This window comes from Chelonoidis abingdonii, chromosome 16 (assembly GCF_003597395.2).
Source record: "Chelonoidis abingdonii isolate Lonesome George chromosome 16, CheloAbing_2.0, whole genome shotgun sequence".
Classification (NCBI taxonomy): Eukaryota; Metazoa; Chordata; order Testudines; family Testudinidae; genus Chelonoidis; species Chelonoidis abingdonii.
The window spans coordinates 9,528,407-9,540,981 of NC_133784.1; the positions used below are offsets into that span (position 1 = coordinate 9,528,407).

The window sequence follows — 12,575 nt, forward strand, 5'->3', positions numbered from 1 at the left end:
GTCCTGGCTGTTCAGGGGACTAAGGAGTCAGCTGTGGAGCGCAGCTAACCCTGCAGTGACTCCTTTAGCTTTGAATTTGGTTAGAACAATTGTCACATTTATTGTACACTGTCATGTTGAAAAAGCTTCTGACTTGGTCAAATCCAAGTCAGTTTTCTCAGGAATTCTTCAAAACACATCTCCACTGGGAGGCTACTTCACCCCCGGTGTTTTAGGACAAGACCTCTTTTTTTTTTTTTTTAACGAGATCTTTGTTAATATGGATGTAACTGGAAAATTAATAAGTTTTTTTCCTTCTTCTTGTTGGCCTACAAACTTTCAGAATAGTTCACTTTGGGGCAGAGACAAGGATTGGGAAAATGCAGCCCCCAAGACAACTTTTGGAGAGTTCTGACCAAAGCAAGGCATCAGAATGGAAACATTTATATACAGCCTCAGCAACAGAGTTTGCTGCCATACTCTGCCTACCCCACAGAGCTGTTGCACAGCTTGATCAAGGAGTATTTGTCATGCACTCGGCGATCAGTACTTGAAAGTCACCTGTCACCGTGCAATATGGTGACTAGATGTCCCGATTTTATAAGGATAGCACCGCTATTCGTGGTTTTGTCTTAGATAGGCACCTATTAACCCCTACCCTCGTCCTGATTTTTCACAGTTGCTATCTGGTAACCCTACCATGCAATTGTCTGGTGGGCCAGCATGATCTGACTCCCACAGAAAAAAGGGGGATGAAGGAGGAAGAAAAAGGGAAGCAGGAAGAAAGTTGTAGTTATAAAAGGGGCATATCAGTATTTAATTTATCATCATCTACACCCAAATCGTTAGTCCCATTTCCCTATAAATTCTCTTACCTCTCAGGCAAGTCCTCACTTTCCTAGGGAAGCAGGCCCCAGCCTGTGCCCACACTCACAAGGTAATTGCTTCTCCTTCTTTCCATTTCTGGTGCTGCTTGCCACTTGGCTTTTCTCCAGCATCCCAGTGTTACCTCTTCTCCCCTCTGGAATGAGCTGGGTCTGGTTTATATAATCCCCAGACCCTTCCCACTCCCAGCAGCCTCTGAGGGGACTAGATAACTGGAGTCAACTGCTCAGGTTTTTTTCCCCTCCCCCATGGCAGTTCACTCTGCCACGGCACCAGATCAGTCAAACAATATTGCTATCACGAATCAGTCTATTTAGCTCCTGTCATAGTCCAGGGTGAGACAGAGTGCAGGTTGCCAGCTCATTCTGTTGCAGCATTGCGTGTCTTCCTCCAGGACTCAGTCTGGAGAGCTCCCTGCCACTTCTACGAGAGTGGCAGATATTTGGTGCCAAAAAGGGTCAAATCTTGCCAAGAGACATGCTGCCATTTTATAATTCAGTTGTTTCAGCATAAGAGATGACCATTCTGTTAGACAGCAAAGAATCCTGTGGCATCTTATAGACTAACAGACGTTTTGGAGCATGAGCTTTTGTGGGTGAATACCCACTTCGTCGGATGCATATTCTGTTAGACAGTATGGGTGAAGTCCTGGCCCCATTGAAGTCAATGGTAGAACTCCCACTGACTTCAATGGAGAATTTCACCCCACGTGCATCATCATTATACTGTGTTTATTTGTCCTTCACAGTGATTTCATTGAAAGCTTCAGAAGATCCCACTTTTGAGAAAACCCATGAGGCCTGGAAGTTTTTTGAAGGTAAAGATACATTTAACGTTATCACTTGTTTACATGCAGTTTCTCATGAAGACACTGGCTGTAGTTGTATTGTGGTAGAAATCAAGAGCCCTGTTTGGGGTCAGAGCCCCATTGCGCTAAGTGCTGTACAAAGACAGGCTGCTCCCAGAGTGCTTACCATGAAGTACTTAAATTTTCAGAAAGCCTTTGATAAGGTCCCTCACCAAAGGCTCTTACGCAAAGTAAGCTGTTATGGGATAAGAGGGAAGGTCCTCCCATGAATTGGTAACTGATTAAAAGATAGGAAACAAAGGACAGGAATAACTGGTCAGTTTTCAGAATGGAGAGAGGTAAATAGTGGTGTCCCCCAGGGGTCTGTACTGGGCCCAGTCCTATTTAATATATTCATAAATGATCTGGAAAAAGGGGTAAACAGTGAGGTGGCAAAATTTTCAGATGATACAAAACTACTAAAGATAGTTAAGTCCCAGGCAGACTGAGAAGAGGATCTCTCAAAACTGTAGAGAGGATCTACAAAAGGATCTCTCAAAACTGGGTGACTAGACAACAAAATGGCAGATGAAATTCAATGGTGATAAAGGCAAATTAAACTAAACTAAATTAGCTATTACCACTCAAGAAGGAGAGCTTGGAGTCATTGTGGATAGTTCTCTGAAAACATCCACTCAGCTTGCAGCGGCTGTCAAAAAACCAAACAGAACAATGGGAATAATTAAGAAAGGGATAGATAATAAGACAGAAAATATCATATTGCCTCTATATAAATCCAGGGTGTGCCCACATCTTGAATACTGCATGCGGATGTAGTCATCTCATCTCAAAAAAGATATATTGGGATTGGAAAAGGTTCAGAAAAGAGCAACAAAAATTATTAGGGGTATGGAACGGCTGCCATATGAGGAGAGATTAAAAAGACTGGGACTTTTCAACTTGGAAAAGAGACGACTAAGGGGGGGAATATGATAGAGGTCTATGAAAACATGATTGGTGTGGAGAAAGTAAATAAGGAAGTGTTATTTACCCCTTCTCAGAATACAAGAACTAGGGGGTTACTAAATGAAATTAATAGGCAGCAGATTTAAAACAAACAAAAGGAAGTATTTTTTCACACAATGCACAGTCCACCTGTGGAACTCCTTGCCAGAAGATGTTGTGAAGGCCAAGACTATAACAAGGTTCAAAAAAGGACGAGATAAGTTCATGGAGGATAGGTCCATCAATGGCTATTAGCCAGGATGGGCAAGGATGGGGTCCCTAGCCTCTGTTTGCTAGAAGCTGGGAATGAGAGACAGGCAATGGATCAGTTAATGATGACCTGTTCTGTTCATTCCCTCTGGGGCACCTGGCATTGGCCACCGTTGGAAGACAGGATACTGGGCTAGATGGACCTTTGATCTGACCCAGTATGGCCATTCTTATGTTATAATCTCATGTTACAGAATGTGGGAAACCAGACAGGGGAAGGTCTCCACTTCATCAAGTTCTCATATCACTGGGTTTTCTTTTTAAGACGATTAGGGAACTAATTTGTATCTGGCCTGTAGGCGAGAGAGCCATGCAAACACAGGACTCAATCCAGCCTGGTACCGATCACCTCTTAAGACATACCAAGCTCTCTCATCTTCCAGTGACTTCAGTGGAGGTTGGCTCAGTGAGTTTAGCACTTCCCGGACACTCCTCGCTACTCTGTAGTAACAAGCCAAGCAAAGATGCCTGGTCTATAGCATGACAACCCATCTCCCTAAGCAAAGATAACCTCTCTAGCCCTAAGCAAGCACCTGTTCAGTGCAGTCCATTTGTTCAGGACCTGGCATACCATTACACAGTTAGTTCTGCAAATCTGGGGGCATGTGAAGCTTGAGTCCTACATTTTTAGAAGTCTGGCCTGCAGCCTTCATACATCACTTTGCCACAGTGTGTGTCTTTGGCGCTTTGCTCTTACTCCAGAAGAACACGGATTGAAGCAAAACATCCCATGTGGGGTTTTTGGACTGCACTTGTACCTGATAATACCACATCTTTGGTGAGATGATCAAATGGCTGGTTATTTCTAGGGCCCATTATAAAATAGAAAAATACCAAGCAGAGTACTTAAGGCAGACTGGTGAGTGACTATAGTGTTACTGGGATCAACCAACCTTTTTCAGTGCATGCCAGTCCAGATTAAGTGGCAGGTGTTGCAAATGTTCACAGCTATTCTGTATGGGTTTGCTCAGTTGCTGCTATATTTGACAATGTACAAAGGTTCCACTTGGGAGCTTTTGTGACATTCTTTAAAACACAGTTTAAAAAATATACAACTTTCCTGGGCAGAAGGAGTGCAGGCTGGTGAGTAGAAAAGAGGGTGACCAGTCAGGATTCTGTTCCCACCTCTGCCACTTCCTACAAGTTACTTGAACACTCTGTGACTCAGTTTCCCCTCTGTAAAACTGAGCTAAAACTGGCCTGCTTCCCTGGTGTATTGAAGGCACTTAGTGTGTAAAGCATCCTTCAATGAAGTGGGCTGTGTACGTTGTTATATGAAAGGCAGGAACAGGAAGAAGCATGAGGCCCTATTTTAGAAGGCAGGAGTTTTCAAAAGTGCTCCATGCTGACCAAAATTTGTGATGATCAAATTCTCACTGACTTCAATGGAAGCAGAATTAGGCCAACGCTGGGTACTTTTGAGACCCCCAGCTTACTTGTCTTGCTCAATTTAAAGGTCAAGGGTAAGACTGTCAAAGACATGTAGGTGCCTAAATACTATAGACTTTCAATTTAGGTGCCTATGTGACTTAGAAACTTCTGAAAATGTTACCCTAAATTCTTTGGGGCAGGACCTGTCTATTTCTGTCTTGCACAGAGCTGATCCTTTTTCCTGTGTTGAAATGTTAATCATATCAAGAGCCAGACTGAGTAATTCTCTGCTTGCCTTTCAGACCTGTATGTATATGCAGTGTTTGTGTGCTCCATCGGCATCATCAGTGTCTTCCTTTTTACCCTTGTCATTCTCTGCCAGTCACTGCTGAACAAGAAAAGATCTAGAGGTGAGTGACAGACAAGTGTCAGCCCACTGGTGGGGGGGATTGGATTGTCAAAGAGAACAACAAAAACATGAGAAAGCAGCAGATGATGCAGAGAGAGAAGACAAAAAAACACATCAGCTTCCCCTGATGTTACAAATAAAGTCCGCCAGCTTCAAAGGTGGGGAAAAAAATCCAATTTATTTTGTGCCAAAATTTTGAACAATTTGTACTGGCATTTTTCAGGGAACAATTTTGATTTAAAAAAGTCAAAGAAAGAAAAGCCATTTTCATTTCGCTTGACACTGACATTTGCTTCACTTTGGTTTTCTGAACAAAATGAATGTTTGGTAAACCATTTTTTTGTTTTGATTTTTTCATCAAACCCTCCCCTGAATTTTGTTGAATCAGAATTTTTGCAAAATATTTTGACTTAAAATGAAGTGGGGGGGGGGTTGGGGGAGCAGTTTAACTAAAAATGTGACCAGCGCTAGTTAACATCTAGTTAAAAAAACCCTTTGTTTGAAGAGATGTGTGCAGAGGGTCTGTCCCAGGAGAAAGGGGAGGGGGAAAGAAAAAAAAAAGACTTGCCCTAAGTCTATAAATTGTGTAGATAGGGCTATAGTGCCTCCTTGTTCAGAGAAAGCAGGCCAGTTTCTAGCCCCACTCACTTGGTGGCAGTGGGCAGCGGCTATCTCCCCTTGTTTTCCCATTTATTACCTCAGACATCTACTTCCATACTTTTAAAAATAGGAGACGTCACCATCGTTAATACTACTGCCACCACCACCAAAGGATCACTCTTTTCTGAAGGCTGTTTTGTATCAGCAAGTGTGAGGAAGAAGTGATCTTTCAAAACATAAGCTCAAACTTTTGTAATTCACGTAAAACAAAAAGAAAGAGAAAATACTCTATAAGGAAGTACAATTGTGGGCTCTCATAGATCAGAGTGTGCTGAATCATAGAAATATAAAGGTGGAAGGACTACAAGCAGTTGTTTAGTTTATTTCCTCGCAGATATAATGCTACTTATTATATCTTCTAGGAATGGGCTTTAAGACACTTAAAACATTTACTAAATTTGCTATTAAGGAGTTCCTTCAGCTGTTGCTATTGACTTTAACATGTGCTTGGATAAAACCCACTGACTTAAGCGAGCAGGTCGGTGATCCGCACCTCTGAGGATTTGCCATATCAGATGACACATTTGTTCCTTCGAGTTCTATATCCTGCCTCTGGTACCATTGCATTAGCATTAGCAGAGTCAAAATGTTCTGACTTTTGAAGGACTATATTTGTCAAAAATTCAAATAATAGTAGAAAAGAATCCTTGAAAAATGCTGGCAATTTTTCATTGACCAGCTCTAGAGCTGGTTGAGGTTTTCAAGTTTTGAAAAAAAAAAAAAAAAGGTTACATCTCATGAAATTTGAAAAAAAAAAAAAACAGTTAAATTGACAGATTCCCACAAAATATTAACTTTTTTTTTATCAGCTGTGAAATTGGGCTGGGTGAATAATGGATTTTTGATTCATTGGCAGTTTGGGGAAAAAACATTGAAAAAAGGTTTGTTTTGATTCAACCCAAAACTATTTTAAAAAAATTTCAGCAAATCAAAAAGTGGAAAAAATGTGGAGCTAGTCTGAACAAAATGTTTACTTGCCTTTTTTGGGGGGCCCAGATCTACTTAGAGGCATTGTTCTAAGCAGGGACTTTGTGGCTGTAAATGTTATGCTCCTATTTAAAGTGCAGATGTTACTTGAAAAGTGAAATGACTTGGCATTTAGTGAGAAGCTTGACTCCGCCCAAACCCTGGTAATGTTGAGATCTGTATCTAGACTTTGTCTTCTACTTATTCTCTCTCAGTGGGATCCATGTCAGATTTACTGCAAGTCAAAAGGGGAGTCTTCCAGTTGCCAGCCTTGCAAACTACCTGGAGATCTGGAAGCCCAGCTGTGAAATGCCTCTCACATCATCCCCATTAAGAGACAGAGGCATCCTGAACTGGGAATTTTGGCCTGGTCTACACTGGGGGGATGGATCAATCTAAGATATGCAACTTCAGCTATGAGAATAGCATAGCTGAAGCTGATGTATCTTAGATCAATTTTGGGGAGAGGCAGGGATAGCTCAGTGGTTTGAGCATTAGCCTGCTAAACCCAGGATTGTGAGCTCAGTCCTTGAGGGGGGCCACTTAGGGATCTGGGGCAAAAATCAGTCAGGGTTTGTGGGAATAGCAACCAAGAGGAACATGCAGTACTTTTCCTACCACTTCAGAGTGTGGAAGAATCTCTGTGCCACAACAGTAACAAAACACTAACTTTTAAATGTTTTTAACAATGAGTCACACAGATAAGCCACAAGCACTGAGACCATGGGGCTAACCACACTGATTTATTCTAGCTGATTTTCAAGGAACATCAGCCCAGATTTTGCTCCCATTTCTGTTTATTGACACTGATATAACTGAAAGAGCAACCTCGAGAAAAGCCCTCTCTTGAGCTAGAGCTAATGCAGGTTGGGTGCTGGCCCATGTAATGCCTTGTGTGTGTATGGAAGATAAGCTTTCCTAGGCTGCTCTAGAATGAAATGAATGGCAGGCTGATTTCAACTTTTATTTAAATCTTGACCATCATCCAGCAAGAAGTGCCAGCATTATGATTCTGTGTTGGATGGATGAAGCTTAGCCAGGAGAGAGGCTCAGTATGCTACATTTTGATCACTGGCAATACTGTTAGGGCAAGTATCTGCTCAGACCAGCACCTCATGAACATGCATTCTTCTGAGTCCACATTGTGGAGTCACTTTTGGCTTTGCCACTAGCCCTAGAGCAGACCAGGAACCAGCCTGCCTTTGAGAATCACAGCTTGGTCTCTTGCTTGGTGGGGGTATAATCTGCACCACCACTATACCCAGCCAGCTTAATCCCCCTGGTGTGCTGGCTCAGCTGAGGCGTGAGGAAGGGCAGAGCCCAACCACTCCCTGCCCACCTGCACAGGAGCTGGAGTAGCAATGCTCTGGAAGCTCCTTTTCCTACTGATGGTGTGACACTGGTAGCAGGTACAGGGGAGTGAGGGACTCCTTACATCCCCTGTATGGGCACGTACCACAGGTCACATTCTGGCCCCTTCCCATTGAATCTCAAATCTGCCTTTTCTCATCCAACAGCTTCCCTCTCCCTTTGATATTCACATGCAGAACATGCCACTAATAGCCATTTTTAATTGGCTTCCCCAGGTTCCCCATAACACCCGGTGATACAATCTGCTTACCTTCTGTGGGTCCTTGTGCCCCACACCTCAGCTTCCCCTTCTAGGACAGCGTTCTTCACAATGGGCCTTCCAGCCAAATCATGCAGCCCAGCCCATCTTTCAGCTGGGAACAACCAGAAAGGCCAACAAAACAGTCATGCAGTAATATCATACTGGGTCTTCAGCTGGGCTTCAGGCTCAATAGTCCTTCCCCCCCACATCTCAGGATTGTCACACCTCCTTCCTCTGGGATCTTGTAGGGAGTCCCAGGCCCTCCCTTCCTCTACTGTGGGTCCCAGTCCAAGGACCTGATAGCAACAAAGAAGATCCAAGTGCTTTGGCTTCTTGCTTCACCTCCCTGGACTACTGCCTACCTTGGCCTGTCTCACAGCTTTTCCTGTAACCCTTTCCTGGTCAGTCAGTCTATCTCCTAAGCCCATCAGGGGTGGTCCAACCTGTGCCAGATTCTCTGTCGTTCCCCCAGCCCCTTAGCTGATTACCTACTAGCTTCTTGCAGGCCTTTTATACCTAACTTTGGAGAGCCCTTCCTTGCTCCTGTCATCACTCAGGACTCTGCTGACCCCCCATGCTGCTTCTTATATGAGCCTCACACCCAGGCTACCATGTCATGATCACCTGACCCAAGCCCAAGTCTATCACCTGGCACGTGGCTAAATGGCCAAAGGTGAGGCTGAACCCAAGTCCTTTAAAGGTCCAGTTCACCTTGTTACAATGAGCAACTCGTATAATGATGTACAGCAGATGAAACAGTAGAAGCTCTTGTCTGTGGTGTCGGTGTGGAAAACCTTGACCAGAGTTGTGGTTAGTCTCAGGGCACTAATGTGAAAACGAGTAAGACTGGAGCTAATTCATCACAGGTTTAACTCACTGAATTCAGTGGAGTTTTGTCCCATCATGCAGAGTAGCAACTTGTGCAGTTCAAAAGCCCTGTGTGTCTTTGGTAAAGACTGAAGTCCACTCTCTACTCACAGGACAAGTCACAACGGTCTAGACTTCTCCAGTTAGCCCCCTGATATGAAGGGCCGAATGATCTCCTCTAGGCCACTAAACTCTCATCTAGAGCTGGTCAAAAATTTTCCTCAAAACTGTTTTTTGAGTGACTGCTTTCCTCAAAAAATTTCAACATTTCATCAAAAATCTGAATACCTGATAGCCATAACATTTTTGGTTTTCAACCAAAACCCAAAATATTTTGGCCAAAAACTGAAATATTTAATTCAAAATGCTGCCAGAATGTCTTCCTTGTAGTTGTAGTTTTGATGCCTTATGCTCCCATTTTTCTCAATTGGCTGGGTTATCATACCAGACTACATCTCCCATGAGGCAGCATAGCCAGGAACTCCTATGAGGCACCCCTTCCCTCACCAAAAGAGAGGAAAGTAATGGCTCATGGAAGATGTAGTCAGTCAAAGAGCCTGTCCCATACAGGAGAATGAAGGCATAAAACACTCAAAGTACAACTCCCATGAGGCACTGTGGAGCCATTTTGAACCACAATATTTTGGGTATTGGCTGAAATATTTCAGTTTTTTGATATTTTGCTGAAAAGTCAAACATTTTGTGTGGGGAAAAATTCTGTTTTCCAGCCAGGTCTACTTATATCATATCAGCCACCAAACAGCTGCCAGGCAGTAACAACTTTTGATGACCACAGACCTAAACTAGATTAGACTTGGGGACCTAATTGTAGTTTACCATGACCAATCCCTTGAATCATCAGCTTTCTTTTTAATGCTAAAATGCAGTCCTTCAGGACAGGTAACCATTTCCCCCCCAAATGGGTGAAGCATTGTGGGGCCTAAAATAAACAAAGATATGCCCACACACCCTGATCAGAGATGTGAGCTAGATTGGGCCCCAGTCTTATGCAGCCATTCAGGGGATCCGGGGGGAATATGCCACATAAAACCAGACATCCTGGCTCAGGACATGGGGAGGAGAATGGGGGCTGTATGCCCAACCTTCCCCCCTGCAAGTGGGCAAGTCAGACCCCCAAATGCCAACCAGCAGAGCTTGCTCCACAAAGGGTGTCTATGAGGCAATATGTCCTCAGTTCCTTCTGGAAAGTAGGGGCGCACCACTGGCTCAGGACTGAAAGAGGGATCGGATCACACGGACACCCAGAGTTAGAACAGTTAATGCTAAAAAAATTGTTTTGCAAGCAACATAACGCCTCATGCTTCAGGGCCAAAGCCAGTCTGATGATACCTTTCCGAGTGGCAAATCATCCCACATCTGCTACTGTGGGGTTCTTACACCAGCCTCTGCAGCTGGTGCTGAGCACTGACAGGGACAGGATACTGGACTTTGGTGCTTATCTCATCTGGCAATGCCTCTGTGTCTAAAGCAGGGGTAAGCAACCTATGGCACGGGTGCTGAAGGCGGCACACAAGCTGATTTTCAGTGGCACTCACACTGCCCGGGTAATGGCCACTAGTCCTGGGGACTCTGCATTTTAATTTAAACTGAAGCTTCTTGAAACATTTTAAAAACCTTATTTACTTTACATACAACAATAGTTTAGTTATATATTATAGACTTATAGAAAGAGACCTTCTAAAAACATTAAAATGTATTACTGGCACGCGAAACCTTAAATTAGAGTGAATAAATGAAGATTCGGCACACCACTTCTGAAAGGTTGCCGACCCCTGGTCTAAAGCCATGACCTAGCTGTATGTTAAGAACTACATCAGCTCCTGTGGGTGAACGGTTTATTTTTTATTTCAGGCTTTCAGAAAGATATATTTTTAAAAATGAAGTTTGGGGACAGAATGCAGAACTGAAGCACCACAAGACAATCAAAAACTTTTAAGTCCAATGCTCAGCCTTTAGTGGCTGTCCTTAGCCTGCTCTCCCTTGGCTAAGCTGACCACTGGAATTTAAATGGCTCTGAACTTCTGCAGCAGCTTCCTAGCTTTGTTTGTAAGGCTCCTAGGAAAGAAGGTAGCAATCTCCTTCAAGTTAGAATATGTTGTGATTTGCAGCATGATGCATGGTTATAGCTAGCAGCTTTCCGGTGGTAAAAAGTTGGCATCTATACAGTTCTAGGAGTGGCTATGCTAGGACCTAACTGCTGTGTCTCTTTGTAGAGCATAAATCCTAGATATGTGAAGCCACATTTCTTTATTTATTGCTGTTGTTTTTTTTTCTTTAACAGTGAAGCATTATCTGGTGAAAAGTCCCCAGAACAGGTATGAGAATGCACTTCTGTTTATTATAAGGTGTTGTACCAATCTTCTTTTATGTTCACTAGGGGAGCCAAAGAAGATACGTAAAATTTCAGAAAGCGCCTAAGCAAAAGTCAGTGGGACTTAGGCTCCTAAATCTCTTAGGTGCTTTTGAAAATCATATCCAATGTCTTTTGCATGGGATGTGTGTAAAGCACCCAGCATTCTGTTGTGCACTATATAAATAATAAATAATGGTGGTGAAGATGATGATGATGTGACTACTTCCATCCTCAGACATATATTGGATGAAATAAAGCTCTGGATTTCACGCATCTCAAAGACCAGCTGTTCTCATCTCTAGCACAGAATGCACGGCAAAGGAATACAAACATAGTATTCCTCCTGCCTTTGACTCCTTCAGCAAGATCCCGTTGAGCAAATTAGACTTTACTGAAAGCAGAAGCTTAGCCCAGCGGCAAAGACATATAGGCCAAAGGCCTGTAGTGTTACCATGGACAGTTTCAAAAAGCCCATCATAGTCTGGTATGGTTATCAGTCAGTGAATCATGGAGACAGAGTGATAGAAACTAGACATGCTTAGATTAAAAGAACTCTGCAGGGGTCTGCAAGTCGCCTGGAAAGGTCATGGGATGACATGACAATGAGCGGAATGCTTATTGAAGTGGGAGAGAATGTTTATAGCTGAACTCACTGAAATGTGTTTTGTTTGGCTAATGCTAATGGACGAGGTCACTGCCTCCTTTGGAACACTGTTTATTTGTGAGTCCCTGACTGAGACAAGGGGACAATGAGAGTAGGTGGACTGGAAGGAGTGAGCCCCTGGTTGAAGCTGGGTAAACCAGTGTGGCTATGTTGGGGGTGAACATGATCCCTCAACTCTCGACTGCAGGAGGATGTCCTCTAGGAGATGGAACAGAGACTGCATCCTGATATTCCTGTTTTTGTCTGCCGCAAGTACGCACCCATGCCTCGGGCCACAGGCATGAACCTCCAAAACAAATTCTCAGGGGCTGGGTCTCCCAATCAGAGAGCAATATAAGCTTATCCCAGCTCTCATTGCTGATGGTCAGCCAGTGTGCCACCAGATATTAGTGCCACCAGCTAGCCAGGGGCGGCTCTAGACATTTCGCCACCCCAAGCATGGCACGCCTGCGGGAGGTCCACCGGAGCCACGGGACCAGCGGACCCTCCACTTGGCGTGCTGGGGCCTGGAGCCGCCCCTGCAGCTAGCCATGGTATTCCCTTCCTGTACACTAGAGGACAACACTACCATATATTTCCTCCCCCTTAAGAAAGCACTCAATCCCCAGTGCATAAAGACTCTGAGCTATTCCAGCAGAAGGGCAGCTTGACACGTGCACAGTTCCATGCTAGACATCAGAAGGGAGAGGGAAGGCAAGAAATGCATGCCGGTGTGACCAGACCATC

At 43.9% G+C, this 12,575-nt stretch overlaps 1 protein-coding gene across 1 annotated transcript in view; it reads left to right on the forward strand.

Annotated features, from left to right (window-relative positions):
* VSTM4 (V-set and transmembrane domain containing 4) overlaps positions 1-12,575 on the forward strand; it is a 58,409-nt gene that overhangs the window by 16,874 nt on the left and 28,960 nt on the right. The window contains exons 3-5 of the mRNA XM_032766650.2: positions 1,613-1,681; positions 4,600-4,707; positions 11,114-11,147. Of these exons, the coding sequence (XP_032622541.1) occupies positions 1,613-1,681; positions 4,600-4,707; positions 11,114-11,147 (211 nt within the window). The remainder of the gene's footprint in view (positions 1-1,612; positions 1,682-4,599; positions 4,708-11,113; positions 11,148-12,575) is intronic.